Consider the following 25,648-nt stretch of genomic DNA (forward strand, 5'->3'; position numbering starts at 1 on the left):
AGCAACCCCCGCACCCCCACAAACTCACAAACCACACACCCAGAACCCAAGCAGTAGTGACCACTGGCACTGCTGCCTGACAAACCCTGAAGCTGCAGCACTGCCACTTCAGAGAATTTCTAGCCCCATCCCCACCTGCAACAGTGCTTGCTGCTGACAGCACTAGGACCCAGAGTCTGCGCTAAGACCTGAGGTCAACACTTTGAGCTGGGTCCATGCTGAGAGGTCAGACCGCGTGAGCAACAACAGCTCTCCACCTCCCCACCCACTCGTAGGCCCCCCCGACCCAAAACGTAACATGTCCGCCACGAACAAAATAACCCCTTCTGAGCAGCACGGAGCAGTTTGAAAGCAGAGGCTTATGTCCTCGCTCACCCTCATTGCTGAAGCGCCAGAATGTGACTGTTATAGAGGTGTTTTCCAGACCGATCTGGTTGCGGCGAATGAGGTTGTTAATGCAGGTGAGCTCAGACAAGTGGGAGTGAAGCTCACTAATCACATTGTGATGAATGCAAAAAACATCCAAATTGACATTTTGCCTGTTTTGGGTAGGTTCCTTATCGCGCTGTTTTTTTTTTCATAAAATAGGATTGGGCATGAAAACGGGCGCCGTTCCCACTCATCGCATCATTCCCGATTTTATGACATTTTCCCACAGCAAAACGGGCACGATGAGGTCGTAAAATTCCACCCGATAACTCAGAGCTTGGTGAACATTTATGCTACATAGCTGTCAGTTTGACTTGCACGCTGGGTGTTAAAATGTTGGGATAGAAATATCTTAAACTAAACAAAACTGGGAAGAAATTTCAAGTAAAATTCCCATGCAAATCCTGTCAGATTGGCAATTCAAATATGATTAATTTACTAACTATAGGCCAAGACAAAACAGTAAATTGTTTTTCATTCAAGAAGTGAACTTAAATATTCAAAATATTTGAACAGGTGATACTTGAATTTGTAAAGAACTAAATGAAAACCACATTAGGAACCAATGACTAAAAGGTACAATTTCCACATAGCTTGCATGAAATGAGACACTGGCAGGGGAATCACCGAAAGAAGAGAATATGGAGTTAGTTGAGCAAAAACTGAAATTGGTGGGGTACACCAAATCCTGAATTGATTAGAAGTGAGATGAGATAATATATAAAAGGAAATGAAAAGTTGAATTAATTAAGCTAAAGGGCAATAAGGTGCCAGGACTTAATGGAACCTTGTAGGAAAGAGGGAAGAAATAGCAGAGGCCTGACAATATATAATTGAGGGTTCTGTTGAGAGCTGAAAGACTCGAGAATGGCCACCTTATTGCCCATTTAAAAAGGGAAGTCCAAGCGAACCCAGCTTATTACCATACAATCTAAAGAACAACACTTTTCTTTTTTAATTTTTGTATGCTTGCTCTGAAAAGGATGGCCTGGTATATTTTCTAGTGGATTCTTGTCCTGTGGCAATCTGTATCAACACCTTAGTCTCCTGGGAGACCCGACAAGAAAGCACAATAACCTGGTCAAGCTGGACAAATTAACAGAACATTTAATACTGTGTCTTTCTAATCGAACCTCCTACTGTAGATGTTGATCCAAACTTTGGCCCGTACATAAGATCTTTTGTCGACCTAAGAACCTTTAGCTAAGGAAAAACAAACTGGTTGAATGACAGAGATCCTGGGGCTTGCTCAGCACAATTTCCCCAAAATGATTACAACAATGTGTGGAGGATGCTGAATGAAGATTTGTCACATTTTCTGACTAGATTTACAAAGTCAACTCAATAAAATCTTTTGCACATTCATTTGTAGCAGTATCCCTTCCAGTTTACTTCTTTTATTTTGTTATTTATACAAATATTATCCAAAATAGCTATGACTAGAATAACAAGTTTATTTGAAAGAATATATATGACATATATACTTCCTTCCCAATAATATTTTTGCACAGACATCAAATTATGTAGCATTTAACCATAGTCCTCTGTAGTCATTAATACCAATACTGTCTTTTGAGTGGCTTAAGGGACCTGAAAATGATCTTTCATGAAAAGCAAGGGCATACAATTCTTCTCTGTAATTAGCAACTTACCAACAATATTACAGTAAGGCACAGCATGAACACTTAGAATGTGACTGGACTCTTGATTTTTTTTGGTTCTGTTTATTGCTTTCTTCACAGCAGTAGTAGGCCTAATTAAGAGACCATTCATAACCTTCCTTTATCCATATCCATAATCTTGAGCCAGCCTCATTTCTCAAACAAGTATCTGACTGGAAAATCCCTTTTTTTTTTGTAACTTACACTGACGGTTAGATTTGCCCAAGGAACTGATGAACTTGTAATGTTGTGCTTCTCCCAGTGCTCTAGGGTTCTGTTGTTAGGATTATGAGGCTCTGTGCATATACAGCTAAAGTGAACAGAAACAGAAAATTAAGCTCAATATATGTTGTAACTGGATGAGCATATGCCATTTCAGTTTAAACCAGTTCTAAAGTATTAACAGGGAAGAAACTAACATGCACTTCACCTGATGAAAGCAGGTTGTTAGTTTAAAGAAAACTGGTTGACTGGGGTGCAGCTGGAGGGGTAGCAGTGCCGGGGTCCCGGGCTGGCCAGCGATTGAGCTGGCCAGCAAACGGGAGGCTGACGGTGCGGGGACACTGCGCAGAGTTCCGGGACTGTCAGACTCCGGCGTGAATAGGCCCCCCCGCTGACCCTTTAATGATATTCATGATTGTGACCTCTGCATTGCATAGTGCAGGAGATTAGAGTCTGAAATCCCACTGAAAAAACAATTGTGAACTACACCATTTTTTCCGCCATTTCAGCACTTAGAATTTGTTTGGGTGAATTGCCCCCACAATACCAACCACGATCTAGTTGAACAGAAGAGTAAGTTTGAGGGGCCAAATGGCATACTCCTGCTGCTATTTCGAAAGTTAATGCTATTGGGGGGGAAGAAGAAGTCAACAAGAAATACAAAGTAAAATGCTTACAAGTACTGAGTGAGCTGGTCCAGATTTGTGTGCATGTTGAAAGAATAGATTTCTCCCAAATGAATCAGCTTTTCCAGAGCTTCATAGATGAAAATTATGCAGATGAGAGAGGCAAATGCCTCCTCGGTGAAACGAGTTATGTAACAAACAAGAGAGCTTGCATCAGTGGCAACAAGCAAAATACACAGGAAAGATGTCCAAAGTCCAATATTCGCTCTCAAAGAAAGGTAGGATAAGTCGTAGTCCCTAAAAAGAGAGAAAATCAAATTAAAAGAAATGTAAAGTTAGGTCTGATCTAGAGATCAACAGTGGCTGACTAACTCAAGCATTGCTAATCTTTCCTGCTACTGAACTGCATTTAAAGCAAAGACAGTAGCTTTGCCAGAATAGAGTGGCAAAAGGTGCATTAAAATTGGGTGTACAACATGGTATGAACAGATGGCTAAGATCAAGTGTAGTATGGTCGGCAGCCCATGGTCGGCCGCACTTGGTTGAGGTCATTAGGTTACGCTGAGGCTTCATATGAAGCAATTTTTTAAAGCGGCATCTCGGCCTTTTGGCTAAGATGCAAATGAGCTCAAGTCTTGGAGGAGGAACCTCCCCCTTCTCCAATCAGCTTGGCTCATGTAGATCAGGCCCAGGACAGGGTGGTTTGGTCGCTCGCCCTGTCTTGTCAGCCTGGATCTGAAATGTCTCAACTTGTTGAGACTCTGAATTGGATTTGATTTGATTGAATTGGAAATGTATAAAAAAAAAACAGATACAAAGTTTGGATCTGTAGTTTAAAAAGGTTGTGTTGCAGTGTAGCAAATCCAGGTCAAATCGAGTGGGGTTCAACTGAACAGGTTTTGCTGTGATATCATGGCGGCTAATACATACTCCATATTGCAGAAATAAACATTCATACCTAGTTTCCCGATCTGAGGATCGAATGTTACAGAATGTTTTGTACTCGAGGTGAAAGGTCAGTAATGTGGAGTGGAGTACTTTCCATTATCTCTTCTTTTGTAACCCAGTGTCAGCATCAAGTACTTCCAGGTCAAGTATGACATTAGTGATGATGGTGCCCCAATCTCAGAAAGTAGGCTCTTACTGTACCAGGGTTGCCATTTTCCACAGCAGCCATCTTTAGGATTCCCTTATTGATTTTTCTCTGTGTTAAGAGCACAGTTGATGTTAAATGCTAGGGTATTCCAAAACCCAGAAGGGAACTTTGGAATGCCTGCTCTTAACATTATTTTTGCAATTTGTATCATGTGAGGAAAGATGTGAAGACCAATGAAGGGTGTCCAGACTTTCTTGTGATGAGTTTAACTGAATTAAATGTTTATTACTCCGTAAAACACACAAGATAATTAAAAATATAGTTAACTACAGGAATGGCTATCTACAATATCTTTAAACACACCCAAATCTAAATGCTCTATTTTCCTAACCTCAGAGCTAATCCTCCCCAAACAGCATTCCATCGGTTTTAAAATTATAAACAAACCCAGCAATAGTTGCCATACTAGGCACCTATATCATTTGGGGTTGCTTCCGATTTGGAATAGAGACAACTGGGGGCGATTCGAGGCAGGTCGGGGGGGGGGGGGGGGGGGGGGCATCAGGCTGGCCTGGACATATCCAGGGGGCCAGCGATTGGGCCATGCAGGGATTGGAGGGGCAGTGGTGGGGGGGTTGCTGTGCTGGGCAGCGATCAGGAGGCCGGCAGTGCGGGCCACTGCGCATGCGCCAATCTTAGCGCTGACAGATTGGCACATGCGCAGTGACCCGCTCAGCACTATGCTGCTGGCTTCTCCACCGGGAACTGATTTTTCGCAAGATTCATGCGAGCGCACTTTGCAGTGCTCAGAGTGTGGGAGATTTATTTTGAAAATCCTGGTAAAAACACCAGCGGGAGTTACTCCAGTTTTTACATGAATTCAGCACTTAGAAGTTTTGGGGGAGAATCCCACTCCTAGTTTCTCAAAACAGGCTTAATCCAGGCAGAACCTGTTGGGAAAGAACACAACTTCCTGCTGTGTGGGCTGCAATCTCAAAACAGCTCCTTGCATAGGATGAATTTGCCTCTGATACACTGACCTGGATTTTCTCCCCCCTAGCCTGCCCCCTGTGGCAGAGGTGAGCCACTGGGATCTTCTGGTCCTGCCAAAGTTAATGGTCATTTGCTTTGCTCACCGGCCACACTGCTGGGGAACCCATAGCAGGAGTGGCCTTTGACGGGACCATAAGATCCCACCGGTGGGAAGGGCTGGAAAATTCAGACCACTGTCTTTCTTTTTGATCTTCCCTTACCTGAACGTTCTCAGAAGTTACCCTTAATTATCCATTATTACATGAGCTCACCTTTTAGAATGCGAGTATGAAATCCATACCCATCTTCCATCGTTACCAGACTTACCTTGTTCCAGGTGTTGCTATGCTAATCAGCATATCAAAACTCAAGTTCTGCCAACTCAACTTGTCTCTTTTCCATCCTCGAAATAATAGCTTTTTTTAAAAAAAAACCTACAACCACCGAAACACATGCCCAATTATTGGATTTTTTATTTTTTCCATTCCATCACAATGTCCTAACACAGTGTTAAGTATTGTGAACTGGAACTTATTTCAGATGGGATTCTTCTAGCCAAAGAGATTTGCATCTCCGCAGTCTAAGATGAATTTGAATCGAGGTGGCAGAGTTGAAATGTGGACTTGAAACTCTTATGACCATTGTCAACTGCGGTAAAAACCCATCTGGTTCACTAGTGTCCTTTAGGGAAGGAAATCTGCCATCCTTACCTGGTCTGACCCCCCATGTGACTCCAGATCCACAGCAATGTGTTTGACTCTTAAATGTCCCCACAAGGGCAATTAGGGATGGGTAATAAATGCTGGTCTAGCCAGCAATGCCCATATCCCATAAAATAATTGAAAAAAAATTCAGTGTTCTCTAGATAATCAGATTTCTGTTCTATTCCATACCATTAAAAAAAACATTTACGGGATGTGGGCGTTGCTGGCTAAGCCAGCATTTATTACCCATCTTAATTGCCCTCCAGAAGATGGTGGTGAGCTGCCTTCTTGAACCGTTACAGATCCTGAGGTGTAGGTACACCCATAGTGCTGTTAGAGAGGGAATTCCAGGATTTTGACCCAGTGACAGTGAAGGAACGGCGATAAAATTCCAAGTCAGGATGATGAGTGGCTTGGAGGGGAACCTCCAGGTGGTGGTGTTCCCATGCGTCTGCTGCTCTTGTCCTTCTAGGTGGTAGTGGTAGTGGGTTTGAAAGGTGCTGTCTAAAGAGCCTTGGTGAGCTCCTGCAGTACATCTTGTAGATGCGGGGTTGACTTACTGGCACATTATTTTATTTAGTGCATGGAATCATCAAAAACATTCAACAATGAAAGCACTGATTTTCTTTGGGTAGCTGGTGTGGTGTTTCAGGAGTTGGGGCATGTGAATATCAATATTTGAAGGGGTCCCTTGCAGCTCGTCAACATTTACAGGATTTCTCTTGCACTGCTTGAAGTGGCAGACATCCTCCAGTGCTTTGCAGCTTTATAAATGCCTCTCTTAACAGTAACTTACTTGCAGAATTTGAATAAAATCTTTTCAAACACCAGCACAGGACCTGTACTGCCCAGAATAGTGAGAGGCTGTCCAGCAAAGAGGGAATATGCTATTCCTGTCATGGAAGCCCCAAACAGAGACTCAATCGCACTCTGAAAAAGACCAAAAATAATTGTAAATGAGACTGAAACAATCCACATAAATCCAGTTATTCCATTGAAGGAGGTGGGAAAAGTCAATAAAGTTGTTTGAGAAAAAACACTGGCATCCTTGGCTTAATAAATAGTTGCATACAGCACACCACCTTTATACCTCACTGGTTAGACCCCAGCCGGGATATTCGCCAGAATTCTACCACCCCACCCGCCACGGAATTGGAGCAGGGGAGAGGCGGACAATGGAAATGTCCATTGACCTCAGGCAGGAATTTCCAGTCTCGTTCGAGCGAGGCGGTAAAATCCCACCCATGGTGTTCAATTCTGGGCATCGCAGTTTAAGTAGGATGTCAAAACCTTGTAGAGAGTGCAGAGGAGATTTACTAGAATGGTACCAGAAATATGACACTTCAGTTATGTGAAAAGACTAAGCAAACTGCGATTATTCTCCTTAGAACAGAGAAAATTAAGGAGAGCCATAATAGAATTGTTCAAAATTCTGAGGGGATTTGATAGAATAAATAATGAAAAACTTTTTCCGCTGTCAGAAGGATTGGTAACCAGAGAACACAGAATTAAGACAATTGGCAAAAGAACTCGAGGGGAGGTGAGCAAAAGATTTAAAAAAACAGAAGTTCTGATCTAGAATGCACTGCCAGAAAGGTGGTGGAAGCTGATTCAAGAGTAACTTTCTGAAGAGGATTGAATATATACTTGAAAAGGAGAAATTGGCATGGCTGTGGGGAAAAAAAAAAATCAGGATTTGAGAGACTAATTGGATAGCCCTTTTAAAGTGCTTGCACAGACACAATAGATCAATTGGCCTTTTGTGCAGTAAGATTTGATGATTGGTGATAAACAGACTACAAGCTGGGTATAATCAAGCAGCCAATAAAAAACTGCATGAGACAGTCAACTGACTGCTGCACAAGAACAGAAGATAATACAAAAGATAGCAGCAGTAGTAGATCACTGAGCCTGCTTCACCATTCAATACATTCATGACCCATCTTGACCTTCAACTCCACTTTCCCACCCATTCCCCATATCTTTTGATTCCAAAACATCAAAAATCTGACTATCCCAGCCTTAATATATTCAGTGATAGAGCATAGTGATAATGTCACTGGACTATGCAGAGGCCCAGGCTAATGCTCTTGAGACGAAGGTTTAAATCCAACTATGACAGCTGGTGAAATTCAAATTCAATCACTACATCTGGAATATTGTTAGTCTTAGTAACGGTAACCACAAAACTATCACCGATTGTCATAAAAACCCATCTTGTTCACTAATGCCCTTTTGGGAAGGAAATCTGCCGTCCTTACCTGGTCTGGCCTATCTGTGACTCCAGAGCCACAGCAATGTAGTTGACTTTTAACTTCCATCTAAAGTGGCCTAGCAAGTGACTCAGATCAAGGGCATTTAGAGATGGGCAATAGATGCTGGCCTTGCTAATAATGCCCACATCCCATTAAAGAAATTTAAAAAGTTTCCAAAGATTCACAATATTTTGAATGACGAGATTTCTCATCTCAGTCTTAAAAGAGTGGCTCCTTTTCCGGAGACTGTGCTCTCATGCTATAGATCCCCTGATCAGTGGAAACAATCTCCTGGTGTCCACCCTGTCAAGCCCTTCAAAATTGTGTGTTTCAATGAGATCACCTCTCATTTTTCTAAACTCCAGAGAAAATATAGGCCCAGTTTACTCAGCCTCTCATCAAGGTTTACCCAGTAAGACACTGATGTTATTTTCCCTGCAGATAAATCCCTGTTTTCTGCTTTTGTCTAAAGCAATTTCTCATCTTTCTCAAGTCCAGTTACAAAACAAACACTTGGAAATGTACTTTGGTAAGATTAAAAATATTTCAACTTGAGCCATATCTAGGGATACTTGAATGTACTTTATCAGGCCCACTGGTTACTACAACTGAATAAGTTGAACTCCATTGTTACCCGCAAGGGGAAAACCAGATTTTGCCACTATTTTAGGGATTGTATTCAATCATTCCATCTTTTTTTTTGTGAAAACCGCAAACTAGTGGCTTTGACCTCGGACTTAACCCATAGAGGTTTTTCTCACTTTATGTCGACTCAGAATTTGACATTTGTTTAGAGCTTTCTGAAGATGATCACTGGTTAAACAATAACCAGCAACATTGTTAAGACGCATCATGTTCCATGTGATGTGTAAAGCTGGCTTCTCCTTTGTTTTACCAAAGATGACCTTAGAAGTCACATGACTATGGCAAGCCACAGTACTCAAAAAGCAACAGTGCATAAAAAAACAAATTGCATACACTATAACTTGCAGTTACAAGCTACCTACATCCATGGTCTATAAAGGAAGTCTTCGTATATTAACAAAAAACTGTTCTTTCTAGTCTTTTCTGGGATCTCATGACTCATGAGCAATTCTAACTTGAATGTTCCTTCCAAGCATTGCACTGGTTGATGTGGTCCTTAATCTCATTGCTCATGTTTGGCCAGTAGAACATTTCTCTTGCTTTCCTCAAAATTCCTTGTTGGCTTGCACGGATGCGCATCAGCACATCTCTTCTAATCTCTCGAGGGATAATAACTCTAGTTTCTTTATACAAGGTGCCATCTTGGACAATCACTTCACCTCCGTGGCTGGGATTTTCCAGCCCCATTTGCGCAGACCACTGAGCACCCTGGCATTGCCCACTGGGCAATGCCAAGGGGCGGGGCCCAGGGGGAGGGTGTGAGACCGAAGGAGATGGGTGGGGCTTGAAGGGGTGGAGCCTGAAGGGTTGGCAGGGCGTGGGGGCTGTGTACTCTGGATCGGGGATTGGCGGGGTGGTGATTGGCTGGGGAGGGGGGATTCTTGTTTAACACAGTTCAGCCATTGAGACTGGAAGAATTTCCAATTCATTCTCCATCTGCCTTCATCTCTCAGAACCGGTACTGGAATATTCAAAGTCATAGTGACTCACCCATCAGTCAACATCCTATACAAAGTTGCAGAGTAAAACGTAAATTATTCTCTGCTGTTTCTTAGTGGCCAGCTCTCTTTCAGCTATCAAAATTTGCTCAATGTCTGTGGCACGTTCCTGACACCATGCTCCATGTGTCGAAATGGCTTGTGCCTCAATCCTTTGTTTTACCAAAGATGACCTCAGAGGTCACATGACCAGGGCAAGCCACAGTACTCAAAAGGCATCAATGCACAAAGGCATTTCTCCAAATGCATTGATTTGAATTAATACAAGTCTCTTTTTTTTATTCATTTGTGGAAAATGGGCGTCGCTGGCTAGCCAGCATTCATTGCCCATCCCTAGTTAGGATTTTGACCCAGCGACTGCGAAGGAATGGCGATATATTTCCAAGTCAGGATGGTGTGTGGCTTTGAATGGAACTTGCAGGCGGTGGTGTTCCCATGTATCTGCTGCCCTTGTCCTTCTCGATGGAAGTGGGAGTGGGTTTGGAAGGTATTGTCTAAGGATGTTTGGTGAATTGCTGCAGTGCATCTTGTAGATAGTACACATTGCTGCATCAGTGGTGGAGGGCGTGAATGTTTGTGGAAGTTGTGCCAATGAAGCGGGCTGCTTTGTCCTGGATGGTGTCCAGCTTAAGTGCTGTTAGAGCTGCACCCATCCAGGCAAGTGTGGAGTATTCCCTCACACTCCTGACTTGTGGACAGGCTTTGGGGAATCAGGAGGTGAGTTACTCGCTGCAGTATTTTTAGACTCTGACCTGCTCTTGTAGCCATTGTGTTTATGTAGCGAGCCTAGATGAGTTTCTGGTCAATCGTAACCCCAAGGATGCTGACAGTCGGGGATTCAGCCATGGTAACGCCATTCAATGTCAAGGGGCGGTAGTTAGAGTGCCTTATTGGTGATGGTCATTGTCTGGCGCCAATGTTACTTGCCACTTGTCAGCCCAAGTCTGGATCTTGTCCAGATCTTGTTACATTTGAACATGGACTGCTTCAGTATCTGAGGAGTTGCTGAACATTGCGCAATCATCGGCGAACATCCCCACTTCTGACCTTATGACAAAGGAAAGGTAATTGATGAAGCAGCTGAAGATTGTTGAGCCTAGGACACTACCCTGAGGGACTCTTGCAGAGATGCCTCAGAGCTGAGATAACTGATCCTCCACAACCATCTTCCTATGTACCAGGTATGACTCCAACCAGCAGAGAGTTTGCCCCCGATACCCATTGATTCCAGTTTTGCTAGGGCTCCTTGATGCCACACTTGGTCAAATGCAGTCTTGATGTCAAGGGCTGTCACTCTCGCCTCTGGAATTCAGTTCTTTTGTCCACGTTTGAACCAAGACTGTAATGAGGTCAGGAGCCGAGTGACCCGAGCCAATACAAACTGAGTGTCATGGAGCAAGTTATTCCTGAGCAGGTGCCGCTTGATAGCACTGTTTATGACACTTTCCGTCACTTTACTGATGAGTGTAGACTGATTGGGCAGTAATTGGCCGGGTTGGATTTGTCCTGTTTTGTGTGTACAGGACAAACCTGGGCAATTTTTCACATTGTTGGGTAGATGCCAGTGTCGTAACTACACTGGAAGAGCTTGGCTAGGGGAGCAGCATGTTCTGGAGCACAAGTCTTCAGTACTATTGCCGGAATGTTATCAGGGCCCATTGTCTTTGCGGCATCCAGTGCCTCCAACTGTTTTGTGATATCACGTGGAGTGAATCGAATTGGCTGGAGACTGGCATCTGAGATACTGGGGACCACTGGAGGAGGCTGAGATGGATCATTCACTCGGCACTTCTGGCTGAAGATTGCTGCGAATACTTCAGCCTTATCTTTTGCACTGATGTGCTAGGCTCCTCCATCATTAAGGATGGGGATATTTGTGGAACCTCCTCCTCCAGTGAGTTGCTTAATTGTCCATCACCATTCTCGACTGGATGTGGAAGGACTGCAGAGCTTAGATCTGATCCATTGGTTGTGGGATCGCTTAGCTCTATCACTTGCTGTTTATGTTGTTCATTATCACTATTAGTAATACACACTGGACATCAACGTGCATAGAATCATAAAATGGTTACAACACAGAAGGAGGCCATTTGGTCCGTCATGTCCATGATGGATCACTGCAAGAGCAACTCAGTTAGTCCCATTCCCATCCTTATCCTCATAGCGCTTCAAACTTTCTCTCTTCAGGTGCTTATTCAATTCCCTTTTGAAAATCATGATAGAGTCTGGCTCCACCACCCTCTCAAGCAGTGCATTCCAGATCCTAGACACATACTGCGTAAAACAGTATTTCCTTGCATCACCATTGATTCTTTTGCCAATAACCTGAAATCAGCGTTTTTTGGTTCTGTATCCGTCCACCAATGGGAAGTTTCTCCCCATCAACTCTGCCTAGACCCCTCACGCTTTTGAGCACTTCTACCAAATCTCCTCTCAATTTTCTCCGAGAACAACTCCAGCCTATCTAATTCATCCTCAAAACTGAAGTTGGTTCCCTGGATCCATTCTTGTAAATCTTTTTTACATGTCCTTTCACATTCTTCCTAAAGTGTGGTGCTCAGATCTGGACACAATACACTAGTTGAGGCCAAAACAGTGTTTTATAAAGGGCATCTATAAATACTGCATAGAACTGAAGACAGGGATTACGATAGAAACCCAATTCAGCTACATCTCTCCAAGTACGGTATACACACTTATAGCAGGTTTTTAATCTTTACTGGCTAGATGGATTGCATGTTCGTATCCGACCCTGCCAACTTTATCAATTTAAATGAACGGAAAGGAAGTCAAACAGGCCCATTGTCAGTGTACAATCCTCCCTGTCTGATTTCCCTCTGTGCTCTGCCCAGACAATGCATTATGCCCAGAACACAAAGATACAAATAACACATTTAATGATTTAGTGGCAATACCGAACTCCAAGATTGTATATAAGCAGGACTTGTTTTGTTTTTTTTTAAATCACACTTATATCACTTGTACTGATGTTCCATTTTCTTAAGTAATCATTGCAGTAAGTTCTCCAATTATTTACATCTCTCAAATTTTCAAAAGTTGAAATTTCCAACCCTTGATGCTGCATATTGATATTTGATGAAAACAAATCCTCCTTTTTGTTTGTGTTAACTGAATCATTACTATTTTGATCAATCATTAGAAATTTAAATGAACCAACATCCTCAACTTTCTTACTATGCGTCCTTCTGTTGCTTCACCCAAGAGGCCACCAAATGTAATTACAGGAGACATGCAGGCGCAGTACAGGAACAGGAAGGATGCCACACACTGTAAGCTGAAGGCATCCCTGAAGTCACTCCATAAAAGAGGCATCTTCCGTTTGATGTCAAGGATCAAACCCCCAAACAGCCTGTTGGAATGGAAATGAATCACTTTAAATAAAACATTTCCACCATGTTAATGCATACAACCGTGGATTCTTAAAATGTCACCAATTGCCCATTTGGTATTATAAGTGGTTTATAACAAATTAAGCAGATATGATAAAAGGCTTCATTGTTTAAAAGTTTAATATGTTCAGCTTTATAATACTCAACATTATAAACTTAATATAACCAATTTCATTGGCTCTTAAGGTTACAAACTTCAAAGGATTAGACATTTGTAGAAATTTGATTAGTGATGCTAAAGATAAAAATAATGCTGGAAATCCACAGCAAGCTGGTCAGCAGAGTTATAATGAACATTCCCAACCAAATCTCTTTTCCAATTTTCTAATGGTAGCTTTTAAGTAGAGTGCCTGGTCTACTTAGACATCTTAAAGGACTCAACAACCATAAAAACAACTTGCACACACAAAAATATCAAGATGCTTCACAGAGTCAAAATCAGGCAAACATGGACTTCAAGCCACAGGAGAGGCAACCAAGTTTGGTCAAAGGGCTTGATTTTAAGGGGGAGAGGCAGAGGGGTCTGAGGGAGGAAATTCCAAAGTGGTGGTATATTGCTGAAAGCATGGCTGCAACTAGTGAAGGCCAGAATCAGTGGAATTGAGTGTTTTGGGGTGGAGTGGGTAGTTGCAGGGCTGGAGGGGGTTAGGGAAAAGAGAGGCCATAGACAGATTTGAAGACGTGGATAACTATCTTAAATGGGCTGCATTGGGGTCCCTGGCAGGAATGCAGGTCAGTGTGAGTGTGGATTTGGTACAGAATAAGGTACAGGCAGCAGGTTGCATATGATGGTGGGGATGAGGGGAAAGTACCCTTCCATTTCAACATTGAAGTGTTCAGGGTTTGACACAGATAGTTTTTAGAAATCCTGTGAATAAGATATAGAAGTGGATCAGCTTTTAGAGCGCTTTAAAAATCTGTGCTGTGACTTCAAGCTACGAGAATACAACAGACTTCAATGGCAATGTAAAAATCAACGAGAAAATTTCCTCAATCATTTATTTTATGATTTAAACAGATTACGCTAAGTACATTGTAATGGACAGACAGCAGGAGAAATCATTTAACATGTTCTATAATATTATAATCCAAACTGAAATGTGGAATTGAGAGGTCCAATATAATGTAATAACTGAGGCCGTGGGTGTTGTAAAACTGGATCAAGGTAGGTGGCCACAGCTGGTGTGGCCATAAAGTGCTGGTATTGCATTTAATAAAATGGAAGATTTTGTATTCTATTATTATTGCCTGGCAAAAATATTTCTGCTGGAATTTCTCACTGCCAGGTTTTAAAACTGTTCTAGAAATATAGGTCCTATAAAAGTCAAATTTAGTTCCTGTCAACACAGTCTTCTTTTGGAGGGGGATGCACGAGAATTCTGGATCCAAAATAGATGAGTCTGCTTCTCAAAGGGTAATTTTTTTTTTGTTTTTATACTTTTCCAATTCAATCAAATCAAGTCCAATTCAGAGTCTCAACAAGTTGAGACATTTCCGATCCAAGCTGACAAGACAGGGTATGCGACCCTTTACCCTGTCTTGGGCCTGATCTACATGAGTCAAGCTGATTGGAGTAGGCAGACGTCTCCGCCCTCCAAGGCTTGATCTCATTTGCATCTTAGCCAAAAGGCCGAGATGCCGCTTTTAAAAATTGCTTCATATGAAAATGAAGCTTAAAAGCAACCCAATGGCCACTACCAAGTGCAGCATCACCAGACCACACTTGATCTTAGCCAAAAGGCTGAGTAGCTTCTCAAAGGGTAATTAGGGAAGGGCAATAAATGCTGCATCATGTGAAAGAATAGAAACACTGAGAACCCATACAGGTTCCAACAAATATCACACCTATTCCATTCAGTATAGCTATGATCACTTAGCTGAAGCCTAGTGTTTGCAAAAAAAACAAGAGGAGACAGTAAGAGTCAGAGTGCGAGTGTTGAATGTGTGACAGTGACAGGTTACATCAGAAAATACATGACCATTTAAAAGAGTTCAATAAACTACAACAAACCTTCCTGTGCGCTGCAGTTCAGGACCACTGTGGCCCACTTGTGGCTCAGGCTCAACATGGCAAGCATTACCATTTGGGATTCCAGGCTGCTTCCGTTTCTCCTATTGTACAAAAGAAAGGTATGAGTGAAACGGATAGCATGGTGACTGGTGAATGCAGGCGGGATTTTACAGCCTCGCTTGTCCCGAAACCATAAAATCCCGCCCGAGGTCAACAGACCTTCCCATTGTCTGCCCTTCACCTGCTCAGATTCCGCGGCGGGCGGGACGGTAAGATTCCGACCTGCATGTCTGCAGATAATCTGCATAGAAGCTTCGTACAGCTTCAAAGCAATTGGTTGAAAGTGAACTGTTAGCTCTGAATAGCACTCTTCAATTTTTAAAATATATTTAAGAGTAAATGTTACCCGTTGATGGATCAACATATGTCCCACCCAGTGTTATAGCAATGTGATTATCAGTAAAATCTGTCCATGCCATATGTTGCCAACAGAACCATAGTGCGTAAGGATCCTATTGAAAGATTTTAGTGACGGCAAGGGAAAAGACATACCTGAGATGGAACGTTCTTCGGTGGCTCAATTCGGATGGAGGGGTCCCATTCACCTGGGGGCAGAACAGTCACCTGATCAAGAAATTCATCAATCCCAGCAAGCAAGTCACTCCGATCCTTGGCTTTGTAGGCAACATCGTGAAAGATCTAAAATGGAGGCAGAGCAATGATTCTTCCAATTAGTTTGGCTCTCTGAAGGAGAAATACACTGAGTGCAACTCCCCTGCCTTTTCCATGTAGCCCTGCAATTAATGATCAAATTCTCTTTGCCTGAATCTGCCTCCACCACACTCTCAGGCAGTACATTCCAGATCCTAAACACTCGCTGCATAAATATTTCATGTCTCCATTGCTTTTTTTAAAATCAATTGCCTTAAATCAGTGAGAGAGTGTGTGAGCGTGTGAGAGAGTGAGTGAGTGTGCATGTACGATTGAGTGTATGTGTACGTGAGAGGAAGTGTGTGAGAGAGAGTATGTGGGTGTGCATGAGAGATAGTGTGTGCGCCTGTGTGTGTGTGTGTGTGTGTGTGCGAGAGAGAGAGAGAGAGAGAACATGAGAGATGAATGAGTGCATCAGAGACAGAGCGCAAGAAAGAGAGTGGGAGAGAGTAAGAGACAGAAAGTGGAAGAGAGAGCATGAGAGGCAGAGTGAGTGTGCGAGAAGGAGTGTGTGAGAGAGTGCAAAAGAGAGTGAGAGAGGGAGCAAATCTGAGAGAGAGAGCGCACGCTTGTGAGAGAGGAAGTGTGAAAGAGAGAAAGTGCAAGAGAAAGTGAGTGTGCAAGAGAGAGACAGTGAGAGTGTGAGAGAAAATGTGTGCGCGCGAGTGCGCACATGAGAGTGCATCTGTGCATGTGAGAGAGGGTGTGTGTGAGAGAGGGTGTGTGAGATTAAGAGTGTTTGACAGCAGGTGTGTGTTAGCATGTGTGAGACACAGAACGTGTGTGAGAGACAGAGGACATGTGTGAGAGGGTGAGAAAGAGTGCATGCGAGAGTTTGTGTGAGAGAGGATGTGTGTGTGAACGTGAGTGAGGGGGAGAGTGCGTGCATGTTTATGAGAGAGTTACTTTGATTTTGCGTTCGTCATGAGCACAATAACGGTGTGGGTGAAAAATATCGAGAGACGAGGACATCGAGAATCTCCCCATGCCGTATCAGCCCTCCACATTTGCAATTCCCTCCTTGCCAATGTGACTTGATATCAGCTAGGTTTACAACTGCTGTTTAAAAACAGGAACTAGGTGAAGGGAACATGCTAGGGTACACAACCAAGTACAGCCCCTGGGGAAGAGAGGGACATGCCCGGCGGTACCCTGGCATTGCTCCTGGCACTGCCCCCAACACTGGCACTGGGAAGGGGGGGTGTCACTATGTGCACGTCGGGATGGGTTCCTGTGCTGTCTATCGGAAATTGGGGCGTCCATTTTATAGCGAGTGTGTGCACATGAGAGAGAGAGAGAGAGAGAGAGAGAGAGAGATAACAACCCCAGCTCTTAACATGTCAGACTAGAGCTGCAATTTGCCAATCAAATAAAATGTTGAGTTCCATTGATAAATCAAGAGGCAATACATCTGAATGGTAGCATGATAAAAAGTGCTTTGGTCAAATCATCAGATATTCAAGGCTTGAAGGTGGTGCAATCACAGCACCACCAGGAGCAGCGAGTACTGCTGGGACTACAAAAAGTCCCAGAGCCAGGATAGAGATAAGTGTGGGACTCTCACGGTGGGTACAGGGTGGTTGGGAAGGGAGGCATGGGAGCACTAATGGCAAGGCCAAGAAGGGAGGGAGCATCCTGGTAGGGGGAAGACCTTGGACAAGGGGTGCCAATGTGCAAAGGGGGCCCAGTGAAGAACATCCCAACATTTCCTGCAGGACCTGCCCCCATCCCTGACTTTCTCTCGCAGCCTCAAAATTGAGGACTGGTGGAAAGCGGCCTTCACCCACCCCTATACAATTGAGGGCAGGTCAGGGACAGGCAGGAAAACTAACCAGGGAATTTTAAACAGCCTCCCCTCCCCTCACCTACAAACCTGCTGGCAGGGAACTGGAAAATTCCCCTGAACCTTTCAACCTTGAAAGGAGGAGATTGAGGAGGCAAGAGCAATATGCAAGATATATTACAAATCTTATTGGTTATTAAGCTTTAAAAAATACCAAACCCAAAACCAATTGATATAAACACCATCGTCTGGAGTACAAACTTACTTCATCAGTCATTATAGTGGCCATGGACCTGCCAATCTCATGGTATTGCTGTGCTTTTCCAACTGGTCCCAACAAAATGAAAAGGAATCTACAAAATGAGAGATTTCAGTATTACTAGTGTAATTTCGCATTTTCCGGTAACCTGCTGTCCACGAAAAATAAGCGGTTATCACAAACTGCTATCATTATTACACAGGATTAGGATTTATGTCACCTATATTACGTTTTTGGTCTCAGAGAATCAGCGGATATAGGGAGCAGGTGAGAATGTGGAGTTGAGACAGAAGAGAATGGCGACGCAGACTCAATGGGCCATGTGGGCTACTCCTGCTCTTATTTCTTATGTCCTTGTGAAATCTCTATTGTGCTTACTATGTGACAGCAAAAGAACTTAAAGACAGAACACAATTTTAAAATAAACGACAGCGTACATACTTTAGACTGCACGACAGCATGGTCAACAGTGTATTTCTAATGCAGTTAATCAATCCAGAGAATCTTTTACACTCAAACTGTTTGACTGGATTATTATCCATCATCACTTGGCATTACTTTAGTTGAATATTGCTGAAAGTAGTGAAGCATAAGACAAAGTCACCATAGTCTCAGAAGACCAGAGGCTGCTCTCCCATTTGAGGAGGAGAACTGACTAGTGGAAATTTAACCTGAGGATCACAACACCTCAGGCGAAGGACAAGGTTGAGAAGGCAGGGTATTCATGGATAACCTCAACCGGTATGGAAATTGAACCTGCTCTGATTGGTGTCATTCTACATCACTAATAAGCTGTCCAGCCAACTGAGCATAGAGTGCACTAATAGCTATACTAACAACCAATTTAAGGTCATCAGTCAAGCTCATAACATGGCTCATTTAGGGGTGACATACATTTATACACAGGCACCCGTTCTTTGCAATTGAAGGAATAGGTTAAAGCCTCGAGTCTTTTTTGAATTATCGGGGACCACAAGGAGCTTATAGTTTCCCATTTGCGTTCTCCATGGCAATGCCTTGGTCAATCAGTACTTGTACCCTTATTACCATTAGTGCAAATGCACTAGTGGTAATTTACAAAAATTTGCTGGACTCTGGGGTGGTTCCCGCAGATTGGAAAACAGCAAATGTGACGCCACTGTTTAAAAAAAGGAGGTAGACAAAAGGCAGATAACTATAGGCCGGTTAGCTTAACTTCTGTAGTCAGGAAAATGCTTGAATCTATCAAGGAAGAAATATCGAGACATCTGGATATAAATTGTCCCATTGGTAAGACACAGCATGGGTTCATGAAGGGCAGGTCATGTTTGACTAATTTGGTGGAATTCTTTGAGAACATTACATGTGCAGTGGACAATGGGGAACCTGTGGATGTGGTGTATCTGGATTTCCAGAAGGCATTTGACAAGGTGCCGCACCAAAGACTGCTACATAAGATAAAGGTGCACAGTGCTACAGGGAATGTATTAGCATGGATAGAGGATTGGTTAACTAACAGAAAGCAAAGAGTGGGGGTAAATGGGTGTTTTTCTGGTTGGCGATCAGTGACTAGTGGTGTGCCTCAGAGATCAGTGTTGGGACCGCAATTGTTTACGATTTACATAGATGATTTGGAGTTGGGGACCAAGTGTGTCAAAATTCACAGATGACACGAAGATGAGTGGAAGAGCAAAGTGTGCAGAGGACGCTGAAAGTCTGCAAAGGGATATAGATAATCTAAGTGAGTGGACGAGGGTCTGGCAGATGGAGTACAATGTTGGTAAATGTGAGGTCATCCATTTTGGTCAGAATAACAGCAAAATGGACTATTATTTAAAGGGTAAAAAATTGCAGCATGCTGCTGTGCAGAGGGACCTGGGTGTCCTTGTGCAGGAATATCAAGGAGTTGGTTTGCAGGTGCAGCAGGTAATTAAGGCGGCAAATGGAATTTTGTCCTTCATTGCTAGAGGGATGGAGTTTAAAAACAGCGAGATTATGTTGCAGCTATACAAGGTGCTGGTGAGGCCACATCTGGAGTACTGTTGGTCTCCTTACTTGAGAAAGGATATGCTGGCACTGGAGAGGGTGCAGAGGAGATTCACGAGGTTGATTCCGGAGTTTGAGAGGGTTGGCTTATGAGAAGAGACTGAGCAGACTGGGACTATACACAGGAATTCAGAAGAATGAGGGGAGATCTTATAGAAACATACAAGATTATGAAGGGAATAGATTAGATAGAAGCAGGGAAGTTGTTTCCACTGGTGGGTGAAACTAGAACTAGGGGGCATAGCCTCAAAATAAGGGGAAGCAGATTAAGGACTGAGTTGAGGAGGAACTTCTTCACCCAAAGGGTTGTGAATCTGTGGAATTCCCTGTCCAGTGAAGCAGTTGAGGCTACCTCATTGAATGTTTTTAAGGCAAGGATAAATAAATTTTTGAACAGTAAAGGAATTAAGGGTTATGGTGAGCGGGCGGGTAAGTGGAGCTGAGTCCACAAAAAGATCAGCCATGATCTTCTTGAATGGCGGTGCTGGCCCAAGGGGACAGATGGCCTACTCCTGCTCCTAGTTCTTATGTTCTTATGTACCCCTTTTCTCCTGTAGTACGAATTGTTGAGATTGTTTGAAATTTGGCATTCTTGCATTTGTCCTGATGAGTGCAAGTTGAAAAACTAACAGCACGTCTTGCTTTTCAGTTATAATTTCCATTATCTTCTATACCTTGGCTAATGGAAAATGATCTTGAAATTGTTTACACTCCGCACTTCTCTTTCTTTATTGGCCTATATATACATTTTTGTTCCGATGCATGGTTTTGTGCGCATAGGGTAATCCAGAAATGAAGTTGGTAGTATTTAATATGGGTGATGGGGGTCTCACCTGCCAGCTGGAGAACCAGCGAGAGCCTTGCATTTAGGAAGGTTGCCACATTAAGTGCCAATCAGGACCCCAGTGGCAGAAATCCCGCCCCAAGAGCTGCTGGCCAGAGATCGGCAGCAATGCATTATTTGGCAATGTCACCAGGGAGGTGGTGGCTGCTATAAGGAACGTACCTACTCAAGGTCCAGGATCATCAATAGACCCAGACCATGGGTGACTGATGCTGGTAGGGGAGATGACAGTGTTGGCAGTTAAGGGAGCGAGTAGCTCTCAATGGACATCCCTACTTCCTAATGCTGGGTTCCTCCATCAGGCATTGAGTGTCTTTGAACAGGGAATCTTACTAGAAATCCCCCTATAAAGGTTTACTTTTCGGGCTCCCACCATGGCAAGACCTCCCATCTGACACTGGGAAGCAGGATGAGGCCCTTAAGTGGGCGTCCACTTCCCACTTAAATGTCTCAATTGGCAGCAGGACAGAAAGGTGGTCAATGGGCCTTCCCAACCCGGACTTAATTGGAGCAGAAGCAGCAAGACAATAGTGTTCACATCTGCCATTTGATGCACCCTGCCAACAAATGTGCCCCAGGGGAGGGAGGGCATTAAATTGAGCCTGGACTCTCTTTCTCCATTCTGCAAAGAAAAGCACCCTCTGACTGTACAGGCTCTGAAGCACCACAAGGTTATTTTGACACCACCCTACAGCTCGCGGACTGTCTTCCCACCTGATTTAATCCCTTAATGCCCACAGAGGGACCTCTTCCCACCACTGCTGTTATTCAGCCAGCATAGCAGGGGAGCTGCCACATGGGAAGCCAAAAAACAAACCCAATAAGGTGTGGCGAAGTGGGGGTGGATGGGAGGCATCGTTCCCCCATTTAAAGGCACTCAGTTCCTGATCAAGGGACTTGGCACAGAGAAGGGGTGGAATGGGGCACTAAGAGCCACACACCACCTGTCCTTTTTCTCCCCCGACATCCCTCCCCTCCATCCGCCAGCAACTCTCGCACCGAGACCCCCACTCCTCCTCACTCACCTGTGGCCTGGGTACCTGGGAGATCCTAGGCATCTGGTGGGTGCATTATCGCCTTATGTCTGATTGGCTGGCTGTCATCGAGGGAGGTCAGGATTTCTGCCGAGGTCCGAAATCCTGGGGAAGGCCTGCCACTGACCAGTCAAATGCCTGATGGACACTTCATTCAGATTGGCCTTCTCCGAATGGCAGGGCTCTCATTGGTTTTCCAAACGGAGGTGGGCGAGACCCCTCCACTGGCAACATTAAATTGTACCCAATGGAACTAAATATCAGACTCTGCGTATTGCAGCTGGCTGGATTCAATACCATCTATTTAGCATCCGAAACTCATTTCTACCCTTGCATTGATCGTGGGAAGAATGTTGGCCAGGTCACAGGGAGAATGGATCTGCTTTTTTAGAATAGGGCCATAGAATCTTTAACATCCACCTGAATAAGCCTATTTAAAGCCTTGTCTGAAAGACAGCATCTCCAACAATACAGAACTCCCTCAGTGCTGCAGTAAAATATCAGCATTATGTATGCAGTCGAGTCCTAGAATGGGGCTTAAAGCAGTGATAGGCAACCTAGATTAGTGAGTAGGCCATATGAGTGGCCTTCTTTCACCTCAGTGGGCCGCAAGATTGAAATTGGGCTTGTTGACTAACCATCACCCCATGAACAAGATTGAATACATTTAATACATACCAAATATTTCATAAGGAATTATAGAAAATGATTTATCATTTACATATTAATAGAACTGTCAATTTCAAATGGTATATTCAAAATAACTATTTATGCTTTGAGTGGACACAGACGGAATGCATGACTCTCACAGTCAATGTTGCGTGCAATCAGCACGCATCTCACTTCTTTATATACATATCACTTTAATCATACATTCGAAAGAAAACTACTCGGACGGAAACCAGTGGAATCTGGCAATCCTGCATATGGGCAACATATTTAAGTTTCATGGGCTGCACTCTGAACCCTGACAGGCCGTGTGTGGCCCCCAGGCTGTAGGTTTCCCACCACTGGGCTTAAAGACACTCAAAGATAAGCTGTAGTTCAGTTAATAGCACTCTTGCGTTAGTCAGAAGGTTGTGGTTTCAAGTTTGATTGCAGGACTTGAAAACAATTTAAGATGACATTTAAGTGCAGAGCTGAGACTGTGTTGCATTGCTGAAGGTAAAATCTTTCAGATAGAATGTTAAACTGAGCCCCATCTGGCTTGCCAGGTGGATGTATAGAATTTCAAACTTGGAAGTGGAGTAGAGCTCTTCTGGGGTCCTGGCCAATATTTCTCCCTCAATCAGCATCAATAGCTTGGTGCTGGTTATTTATCTCACTTGTGGGATCTAGCTGTGAGCAAACTGTTGTTTTCCTACAAAACAATAGTGAATACACTTGAAAACAATCGAATATAAAGAGGTTTATGTCTTCCAAATCACATGCATGTATGAGCCTTCCCCTTGCATGTAAATGTGCTCAGCGCTCTGGAGGGAGCTGGTCCACAACCCTTCTGCCCATCACACCAGTGATGACTTGTCACACACAAGTGGGTTATCTTGCAGGGGAGAAATGAGGAACTCTAATGCTCCAATTGATGTAATGTGAATGAATAATGTAACGGAGGAGGGGGGGGGGGGTATCAGGTGTAGAGGTTTGATAATTAGATTTAAATTTATCCTTATGGGGTTCCCCATTAGATTTTGTGCTCCCATCATCATTCACGCCTGGTGCAAACAAGAGCACAAAATCCTGGCCTAGATTTCATAGTTGCTAATTAGATAAATAATTGAGATGTGAAAAGGGCAATATAAAAATATGTCATCCACAACTACATGCCATGCATTATTAACTGACCTGGTAGGAATTGGAACCTCAGTCAGTCCTGTGAGAAGAATAGCTGGAGAAAGACGCACAAATGCCACAATTGGCCTTTTCAGGAAGTCTAGCTCACCAACCAGGACATTAGAGGCTTCAGCACCAGTGGGGATCTTCTTCATGAAGTGGAGGTCAACCTGACAAAAAAAGTGTGGTTATTCAAAAATGTTTCTCCTCAGCAACTGGAAACGAAACCATCTAAATTTGAACTTGACCTCCCAAAGCAAAAGTATAGAGTCCCAACCTGAACCAAATCTTTTTGCAGGGTTGGGTGGCTCGATTTGCCCAGTCTCTAAATGCACTCATTGTTGAGTGAGTAATGAATAGTGGAGGCATGCTTCAATTGGATTCAGTGCCCTTCAGCTTCAGAGAGAAAATAAATCTGTCAGGGCCCTTCCCATTATCCAATACCCAATGATGCAAATTGCACATGGGTATCAGGCTGTTCCTTAAACACCTCAATCTAAGATCACACTCTGCACCAGTTTCAGATAGGCTAATTTTGTCAGATATAGGTTTTAAAGTAAGGTTCAATCATCTTACAAGTCAGGTTTATGAGAAATCTTCAATTTGTTAATGTGTCATCTTTTCAATATATTTCAAAACTCCAAGATGGGAGAAAAATAAGCCAAACTGTCTCACTCCACTCACACAGCTCCAAATCACTTGGAGTTACAGAAATCATTCTTTCTCCAGGTATAAGATGACTAATAACACCCTGACTATTCTTTATAAATTGAAGACAAAGATGGAATATTTATTTGAAATGCCAAGATCTAAAAATACCTTCTGCAAATATTTCATGGCATAATTTTCTGAAAATATCCCAAATATCAGCATTTTTCAGGTGAATTGAGACGTTTGTCACACTTCAGACTTTTCAGACAGCACCAACAAATTTCAGTTAAACAATATTTGAAACTTCTCACTTTGAGATAATCTGCATTCTTTCCAAAGAGAGAAGCCAAGCAAATGTCAACGTGCAGAAATGCCAAACAGCAATGGTAATTAGCCTCTAACTGATCTCAGAATGTGCCTTGTTAGATTACTTTCCCAGAGAAGTACCTGAGCAATGAAAGGTCAGGTTAGCAGCTAAATGGCACAACTGTGCTCCAGAGTTAAAACTAAGGGCAGAATTCTCCCATTTTGAGACCAAGGCTGGAATTTCCTGGTCTCGCATGGCCCACTACCACTGCCAGTGAGAATGGAGAATTTGGCGCTCAGCTGGGACCAGATAATCAAGCTGTGGGAGAGGTTGGAGAATTCCTGCCTAAGTGGGTGGTTCCAATGGCACCTTACCCACTGGCCAGAATGGAGGCATGCCACATCAGATTCAGCACTTGGGAGCCTCATGAATTATGCACAGGCAAGTTCCCCTCCAAATCTCCTGGAGGGCCAACAGTTGATTTGTCTGCCCACCATCAGCTGGCAGGTTCAAAGGTCCTGGCGCCATATTTAGAACGAGTCCAGCATGCTCATATCACTCTCCAGCCCACCTGTATTCACCAGTCTGTGCAGGATGTCAGCAACCCCGAGAGAAAAGGTCAGCAGCCTCAAAAAAGTCTCTTCCTTGATTCAACCACTCTCTCCCCGAGCCCATCACCTGCAAGGTACCCATGCCCCACTTGGACCTCAACCCACTGCATCTGACATCTTCGTGCATCCCCTTTCAGTAAACAATGTGGTATTACTTTGACCTTCTTGTATGTGAGCTTTTCATACGGTCTTGTTGGGATCCAGCTTCCCTTCCCTCGGTCTTCCCTCTGCCTTCCATTGCCTTCTTCATCCACCTCCTTGCCCCTCTGTGTGCCATCATGAGCCCGCGCCCTCCCTCCCCTCCCACCTTGCACAGCCCTCCTTCCACATTGCGCCCTTCCTCCCCGACCTCACCTCACACTCCACCCCTGATCAAACTTCCAATCTTTGTTCCGGTGGCTGCGTGACTCCCACAGCACAGTGCTGTCGAGATAGTAACTGATGTGTGGAATCAGGAAGGAGGAGACCCTGTACTCCCCAACCCCAGATGCGGTACTGATCCAA

General features: G+C 43.7%; 1 protein-coding gene across 1 annotated transcript in view; it reads right to left on the bottom strand.

Annotated features, from left to right (window-relative positions):
- Window positions 1-25,648, bottom strand: part of LOC144481946 (electroneutral sodium bicarbonate exchanger 1-like) — a 122,438-nt gene that overhangs the window by 37,020 nt on the left and 59,770 nt on the right. Inside the window, exons 7-14 of the mRNA XM_078201120.1 lie at window positions 23,588-23,745; window positions 17,849-17,936; window positions 15,642-15,788; window positions 15,090-15,190; window positions 12,864-13,038; window positions 6,567-6,700; window positions 2,990-3,235; window positions 2,295-2,400 (exon numbers count right to left, since the gene is read on the bottom strand). Of these exons, the coding sequence (XP_078057246.1) occupies window positions 2,295-2,400; window positions 2,990-3,235; window positions 6,567-6,700; window positions 12,864-13,038; window positions 15,090-15,190; window positions 15,642-15,788; window positions 17,849-17,936; window positions 23,588-23,745 (1,155 nt within the window). The remainder of the gene's footprint in view (window positions 1-2,294; window positions 2,401-2,989; window positions 3,236-6,566; window positions 6,701-12,863; window positions 13,039-15,089; window positions 15,191-15,641; window positions 15,789-17,848; window positions 17,937-23,587; window positions 23,746-25,648) is intronic.

Source organism: Mustelus asterias, chromosome X (genome assembly GCF_964213995.1).
Source record: "Mustelus asterias chromosome X, sMusAst1.hap1.1, whole genome shotgun sequence".
NCBI lineage: Eukaryota > Metazoa > Chordata > Chondrichthyes > Carcharhiniformes > Triakidae > Mustelus > Mustelus asterias.